General features: G+C 34.3%; 1 protein-coding gene across 1 annotated transcript; it reads right to left on the bottom strand.

Moving 5' to 3' along the window:
- Positions 1-135: 135 nt before the first annotated feature.
- On the bottom strand, positions 136-7,390 carry LOC109546848 (GILT-like protein 1). The gene is made up of 5 exons (XM_019917992.2): positions 7,078-7,390; positions 3,518-3,652; positions 866-999; positions 672-814; positions 136-619 (listed from the first exon to the last, which is right to left on the bottom strand). Exons 1-5 carry the CDS (start codon positions 7,180-7,182, stop codon positions 369-371), a joined length of 768 nt encoding a protein of 255 aa, XP_019773551.2. The 5' UTR covers positions 7,183-7,390; the 3' UTR covers positions 136-368.
- Between the last annotated feature and the right edge of the window lie 1,056 nt (positions 7,391-8,446).

Raw genomic sequence — 8,446 nt, 5'->3', positions numbered from 1 at the left:
TATCAATCTGTAATAAAAGACGTGAGGAAATTCTGTCTTTTTTAAAGACAAAAATTTTTGAGGCAAAATACCCAAAAAGAAGTTTGTAAAAAAATCATAATGTTTTATGTGAGGTCAATGAAATAAAAAAGCGAATTGTAAAATTCTTATTTATGCGCGGCCTCTAACTAGCCGCCACTGTTTTGCAATGATTCTTATGGCAACACGCTCTTTAATTGGTAGGTTTTGCCTTAAACTTGAAACGCCATTCACATAGTAAGTACAGTATTATCTTAAAGTACAAGTTTCTTATTAGTATGGGTTCTAGGAGTATTAAAGTCGGGATTTTTCTGTACATACGATAGCACCCCTGAGAAATTTTCATGTACTTAATTGAATAGTTTTGCGATAAAGCTAACAACAACTAGAAACCCCAAAGATATTTGAATATTGCTGGCACCATTGCAGTCGCTGGGTTTGGTTCCTTGGATGTACTGGCACAAAGCTTTCACAAAGTTGGTCTGAGCTAGAGTGTTGTCTTCGGATTTGAAATTCTGGTTGAAAACAATTGTTGGTACGGACGCCAATGGATCAGCTACGGCTTTAGTCAGAGCGCCCAAGTTGGCAAGGTAGTTTGATCCTGAAAAACAGCGCATGAATACCTGCTGCAATAGGGAAACATGCCCACTTACCATCAGTATGCCCAGCACAATTTTCAATGATATTCAAGTTATTAACGTGGTTGATTTCCGCGCAGTCTTTCACTGGGAAAGTGGCGTCGTTGCCTTTCCGTTCAGTTTTGTCCATCAGGCAGTTGATGAAGCCCACGGTAACTCTAATTTGAAGACAATTTAAGTAGTTTAATAGCCTCACTTTGGCCACTTACTTATTGAATCCAATCCCCTCGGTTTTCCTTCCTCCGTCAATCAGCTTCAAGGCACAAGCCTGAATTTTGTTTCCCTCACACTCTTTGGGTCCATGATGGCATTCAAATTCGTACTCGTTAGTGACGAAGTTCATCTAAAAAACAAATTTTGCATTTCAATTTATTTAGCTTCACTGAGCCTTTTATGAAATGAAAAGTAGCACTTGAATTACGGGAAATTTGCTTATTAACTTATATAAGCCTAGGGCGGATATTATACAAATCACTGAGCAGAATCGGTTCAACAATTTAAATTTAATGCATCCTAGTTGGATGGTGATTAAATAAAGGGAAAGTGGCTATCGGCATTTTCCTATACAGTCAATATAATTTTGCATGTGTGAATCCAGCCTACAACGAATTAATGAGGGTACTTAAGCAACAATAAATGAAACAGCTACCTAGTCTTTATCTAGGTATCGATTAATTTTAGCGTCCTTTGCAAAAAATTTAATGTGAAGAAGTTGTAATGTTTGCACAATCCATGGGAGGTCAGTCAACTAAGAGCCTACTTATTCGTAGCGAAATTATTAAGCATGCAAGTTACCTACGGCCCATTCCTTGATGATATTTCATTTGATGCTCAACTGATATTTTCTATTTGATTTGCCCATTATGGGTTTTGTGTTAAGTGAACAGCCATCGAGGCAGAATATCGCAAGTGCACTCAATTAGCGCGTTGGCAATCAATATAGCATACTTTAAGAGCAACATCTGTTAGGAGAAAATTAGATGTTTATTGGCAGTTAATTTATCAATGCCTGTGCTGAAAACTGCTTGCATTCTACACGGTTTTGCATGAAAGGACACATTTTTTAAATCAGTCTTGAGGGTTTTCTAGCAGACTTTTTATTTAAGTGCCATCTTAGTCACATCCTCGTCTCAATCAACGTTAAATTATTTGATTGCTATATTTAGTCTGAAAATTCACTGACTCGTCTGGTGGGTTGAAGTTGGTCCCTGGTCGAAACAAGGGAAACTAACAAAGGCTTGCAGTTTATAATCAATTTGAACGAGTGTATGAGTTATATTGTATATTTTCTTATTCAAATCTTCTCATATGATTCTTAAATGTTAAAATAAGAACAGCCGCTTCACGGATGTTGACGAACTAGTTGCGATTGCGATGACCAGGTGAAGGTTGAAAACGATCTCGTTTAACCGGTGTTGGAAGTACGTTGGAACAATGTAATCCAGTTTACGCTTCACAGGCTTAAGTTTTGGTTTAATTAAAGGCAAGAAACAAACAACGTAGTACGTTAACAGTAATTTGGCCTTTTACCTAACGTGAGTGGAACTGGGCCAAGTGGAACCAAACCAGCCCTAGATCTACATGTAACTCTAGTTGGTTGCAAGATATTAAGTTTTGCTTGTATTTTGTTTAAATCGCCGCCATTTACAGGTCTTTTCATATGATTTATAAACCTGCTTAAAAGTTGGATTAGTTGAAGACCTTTTAACTCTTGCGTGCTTATTAAAAAAATTATCTTATAATTTGCTTAAGAAACATCGTATCGCAATTATTGCGCTGCTTCTAAACATTTCGTAACAATTAAATCAAACGTTCCCTTACTTAGTTAAAAATTTTCCCCGTTCCATTTCCCAAAAGATATGGAAGGTTTACATCAAATGTGCCCTTATTAGAAACCCGAATAAAAAGCCTTACATTTTTGCCAAAAATTCCATTCAAACTGTATCTATACCGTCTAAATTTGATGCTGAGCCATATATGAGTAAGGCAAATTCATTTTTGTCATGAGCGAAACAAGGCAGATCACCAAATGAAGTTGTTAGAAAGAGAATAATTTATATCTAGCATGTTGCTTCCTTTTTTAAAGCAATACATTGTGCTTTGTTCAACTGATGTTTGCACGAATATTTTCTGAATAAATGAGCAACCAAGATTTAATAAAAAACGTGCTCTTGAGTATGATTCTGTTAAATTGAAAATCTTATCTGATGACCTTAAGCAAAAGGAATTTATTTATGCCACTGATATTTTCAGTCACATCAGTTTATTCTAACAATGGTATAAATTACGCTAAGGTAAGTGAGTTATGGACTCACATGGTAAATTAATTCTGGTGCCCACAATCTGCAACAACTCGTTTATGGGTTGTGCTATCATCATTATGAAAAGCACGTTCTGTTGATAAATCGTTAAAAACTGTTAAAGGAAATTGTATTTTTCGATTAAAAAAGCCCGAAAGGAAAATCAATAGTTTTTGTATGGGAAACCCACCTGGCACTCATTTGAAGGGCGATTTTTAATTGAAAAGCCAATTCAAGCTTTCAGCAAAATTGCCACCTGGTAATTAAAACCTATTCATGTTCTATGCCATTTGGAAATCGATTCTGCGGGTGTAAATTATATAACGAAGCAAAATCAGATAAAAGAAGCTTTTGCAGTTAAATAATTAATGGAAAATGATTGCTGAATGACCTGGAAAACAGCAATGATGACTAAAATCTTCAAATATAATTTTATGACAAGAAATTGTTTATTTGAGCTTCGTAATAGTTGGAGTTTATTAATAATCCGTTCCGTTCTTGAAATTCGCGAATGCCAAAGCCGATTTGGCTATTTTAAATCGTCTTCTCAGTCATACTTACTTTCGTTTTGCCATATGGTACCAAGGTCAGGTTCACGAAATTTGATAAGTTTCCTTGCAAAGACGGGTAGAGTTGCTGGGTGAAGAACTTTCTCGAATCTGGGCAGAGTGATTCGTAGTAGACTGCTACATTTACCTATAATAGAGGGAAATAAATTGTTTATTGCCTTTTCCATTATGAATATAGCAGAACCATTTCTACACAGAACTTTTAATAATCTTTATATCTAAGTGGTGTATTCTCTTTTTCCCAGTTTAACCACTCACTATTCCAACGTAACGTTTTTTAATTAACCGAATTGAGAGAATGTAAAAATCTGCAAAAATCATAAAACTTTCTATTATTCCTGATGGCTAATGTATGCAGCTTTCATCTCATTCCGTTTATATCAGCTACACTAACTTGAGTTTATGGGAGATTTTTCCAGCTGCATTAATTGTCCTGCCATAACTGAACAATCATTTCTAATTTAAAAAATTTGCATCAGAAACATTTTTTCCCCAGCCGTGAATAAATGCGTTTTTCATTATCAATGTTGTTTTAAAAATATACCAAGCAGTATTCTTAACTGAATGGCCGATAAAAAAAAACTTTGCTACGGTCACCATTAGTCATTGTTTCAATCGAAACTGTGGTCATATTGAGTATTATCACCACTGGTTGCAAGTGAGACGTAGATAATGAAAAAACAACAACAAATATTTGCTTCAATATGGATAAAAAGGAAAAGTAGTCAATGTAAACATGGGTTGGTGATGGAAACAACTCGTTCTGTTCATTGCGCTTTGTCAATAACTGCAATTTTATTTATTCGGGCAAATCATGCGGCATTCTAACGCAAAGAAATCAAGAATCTCACCGCAAAAGTTAACAGTTAGTTATGCCTTGCGCTAGCAATTCAATTGTCCAGTTAGATGTTTTATTAGTTTTCCTACTAAAAAAACACATTACCACAATGAGAAAAAAACCATTCATTTTGTGTTTTACCAAATGTTATTAAAATACTGTTTACTACCTATTCTGGACATTTATATTCGATTTGGTAACTTTTCTTGCGAAGTAGATAATTGATTAACAAATAAATAACAAAAATTAAGCGCCGAATCACTGTAAAGTGCGACCCAATGCTAAAAAGTTGGAAATAATTAATTCGTATTGCTGATTAGGTATTCAATGGTAAAATTTAATTGATTCCAATTCGGGCTTAAACCATGCGTATTCAGCTGTATTAACACTGACTTTATGTGCCATCGGAATAATATATTTTTCAACGCAATTTCTAATTGACTTTGCGAAAATTATAAAATCATTCCGTTCTGGCTTTTAGGTCAATAAATAGCCGGCAGATCTTCTCTATTAGAATACACCTTTTTTATTGCATTATTTAACCTCGTTAGATTCCCGGCAAACCTTTGATAACAGGAAATGCGTATAGGTAAAACGCTAATTAACCTGCTTGTATTACAATGTATGTATTTTTTGCTTGCAAGCAAATATTTGACGTTGGAAATGGTTCTGGTTGTTTCCGAACGAAAACTTGACTTTAAATAAGCAAATGATAAAAAATAATAAGTTCTAAAGTCAGGAATAGAAAAGCAAGTGGAACTCAACAATTACAAACAAGTAAATTTAACTTTATGTAATCCTGAATACAAATTTAATTGTAGTCACTTCAAGTGAAAAACGTGCGGAAAATCAGATTTCTGGTTCTTAAACAAAAATATACTTGCACGTAATTTACAATTAAACTTTTGCTTTCATTGTTAATATTAAGAATGAAATACTTGGCGGACATGTTTAATTTAATTGGCCAATTAATAAAAAATCCGATGTAATTAACGCGATATTTTGCAGAGTTTGTCAACATGTGATGCCGCTAAATATAGTCCTTTTAAAACCTGACGCACGTACAGATGTTTCGACTAAAAAGTATTGATAGTAATTCTTCTTCTACCTTTGTTCTTTCGATTTTTCCTTGAATATAATCAAATTAAACCCTGGCTTTTATTGGTATTCCCTACACGCAAGAATAAGATGCAGGAAGCTTTAGAGACATGAGCGGAATTCGCAAAGAAAACACCACGGAGAAATGAGCATTTAGTACCTGCCTTGGGGAATTTAATAGGGACAAAAATGATCCATCCAAATTAGATGCTAACTTTGTAAGGTCAATTCAAAGGTTAATCGTCGCTTATTGCAGGAAAATGATGTAACTAGCAACTGTTAAATGTTAGTTAATATGAACCTATCCCATATGGAGAGCAGTTTAGGTTTGAATTTCGTTAAACTGCAGTTGAGTGGTTACTTAAAAACGTTTTTAACTGTGTACATCTACGACGCTGATTAATTTTAAATACTATATTTAATGGATTGATGGAATTTTTTAATAGAATTGCGTTGTTTGCAACCACATTTCCGTTTTGTCATAACGTACGAACTACGAACACAATTATAAAATTTTTCAGTTAAGAAGTTTAGATCTAGAGTCTACTTTTAAATACTGTATTAAAGTATTTGATATTATCAACTATTCTTCAACCAGTTCAAGATTCAATTTTTTCAAACATTTAAGTGCTGAATTTCAAGCAAATAAACTAGAACAATTTCAACTAAAAATAATTCTTTTTGGCTAAACCGTAAAATTCACTTTTACGGCTGAACGATCGACTTACAGTAACTCGCGGGGGCGTTTATCAAGCTTAATTCATGACGCGATTCTGTTAATTAAAAAATCCCACGTTCATGCTTTATATAGGTGAGCATCTTCACTCAGGTTCAGTCTGGATGCTGAAGCTTTTAAGGGTCAATTTTGAATTTAACCGTCCCATAAGAAGCCCAGTAAATAAAGCTAGGATATACACCGCACCAAAACAAAATATGTAACCACGATTTCGTTCATTAATATTTTAACCATCTTGGGTTTTAAAACCAGTTTTGGTTCTAGGAAATCTAATTTATTTATAACATTGTAATAATAGATGGGCAAACACACAGACAAAAGAGATTGTTACTCATGTATTAATTAGAAAACCTGTTCATTTAGCGCAGCTCTTGGATTAGGTTTTTTGCTATTTATTATCAGTTTTAGTTTGCCAGGCCATTGGTTAATCTCTCATATCTACTGTGCTAAAAAAATTTCCTATTATACTTCATCTGTACCTGGATTTATCCTTAAATAGTAAAGTCATACTTGGAGAAGGCATTTTATTAAATTATTAACTATCATGAAATTCCTCATACATTGTTCTCAGTTAAATGAAAAATCCATTTTACAAGAGATTGAGTGAAACAATCTCAATTATTCGTTGCCGGGAACGCCGAAAAGATTCAGTTTTTATTATTTTAGGGTCGCAAACAAACAGCATCCAATCTCTTTTCACCGCATTAAGGCCACAAGTTCTAAATTTAAACTAAAATCGATTTTGCGTTAAACGTCCGCTCACATTTTGCCGTTTTAATAGGCGCGTCCAATTTCATATTGGTCACTTTCTCTTTAAGGGGCATGATAATGTTACGTTGCATAATAATAGTCCGAACTAATGGCAGGAAGCGCAACTCACCCTATGCTGTTCGTGGTTCATATGGCTGGCGTGATGATCATCCATTTGAGCTAACGCAAAAGCGAAAATCAATGAAAAAATAAACGCGAATTTTAAATTAGGCATTTTTTCCGCGTGCCTTTGATCAGTTTTTCGTGACTTTATACGTTCAACTTTTCTACAACGACTGAAGACGATCTGGTCGAACAATGGATTACGGAGAGAGAACAACGCAAACTAACTGTTAATTCAACAGGCTGGCGCGTAAAACCCATAAAGTGGTAAAAGCGCAGTGGGAAACAGGCGGTTCGGTCGAGTATGGGTGAAAATATACCCAGAACAGGCAGAAGGAGCTTAAATTGCTTTCTGCGTTCGAGTTAAAGGTGTTTCAATGGGTTACGAAATATAATCCAATGGGCCGCTAATGTAAGAGAAAGATGATTTAGGAAAGTAGGCAATTTATAAATGTATCCGGTATTTTTTATATTTTTTTCTTAAGTTAACAGGATTTTTTATTTACCTTTCTTCAATATGCACATTTTAAAGCACAGCACTTGCCGTCTCCTTAACAAGGACTGGCATTTGAGTCTATGAAAGTGCATTCAAATATTTAAGATGATTCTATTCTACTCTAAGCTGAAAAATCACTCAACTAACTCTGATCAGAAGTAAATAAAAATTTGCTTGTTTCTGGCTTTTCCTTGCCTCTGGTTGTGATCTTCGATCTATTTTCTGACGAAAAGGCGAGTTTTGTTCGTGCTGACTTGTTCACAAAAAGGTGACTGTTAATTTTACTAAGCGCGAATCTATATGAAGAAGAGCGAACATTTTAATAGTCCGCCTAAGAAAGGAATCAAAATTAATGCGAGATATTTGATACCATACGTACCGTGTACATTCAAGATAAATATTTAAAAGTAATTTAACCAGATATAAAAATGTTAATAAAAAAACCACTTGACGGAATGGCGAATGTTATGTGGTACATAAAGTTTGTCTTAGCCCCTGATTGTCTATACTGTTAAGAATCACTGCCCTTACCTATTATCTATTTTGCTACCAATAATTGCATTGAAATCCGCATATAAATTTATTTCGCTTGCGTATTCAAGTTAACACTGTAAAAAAATTTCCTTTCTTCATGTATATAATAAAAATCATCTTCATAATATTTAAAAAATGGAAAAGGCAGAGAAGCAACGAAACTCAATAGCCTTTCTTTTATAAATACAAATTGTTGTCAAAAAACATGAAAGATATAGATAAAAGATTCTACAATTGAAACGGCATTTAAATTTTAAATGTGGCCTTCATCAGGGGTGCCAAATCAACCAAAAGATTACCTTGATTATTTGAAAATGCCACCAAAAAGTTAAATGACTGTCAGATG

The sequence above is a fragment of the Dendroctonus ponderosae genome, unplaced genomic scaffold (assembly GCF_020466585.1).
Source record: "Dendroctonus ponderosae isolate FM_Combo_2020 unplaced genomic scaffold, Dpon_F_20191213v2 Dpon_F_20191213_4, whole genome shotgun sequence".
Taxonomy (NCBI): Eukaryota; Metazoa; Arthropoda; class Insecta; order Coleoptera; family Curculionidae; genus Dendroctonus; species Dendroctonus ponderosae.
The sequence above is the reverse complement of the archived record's forward strand: the minus strand, read 5'-3'. Positions and strand labels throughout refer to the sequence as shown.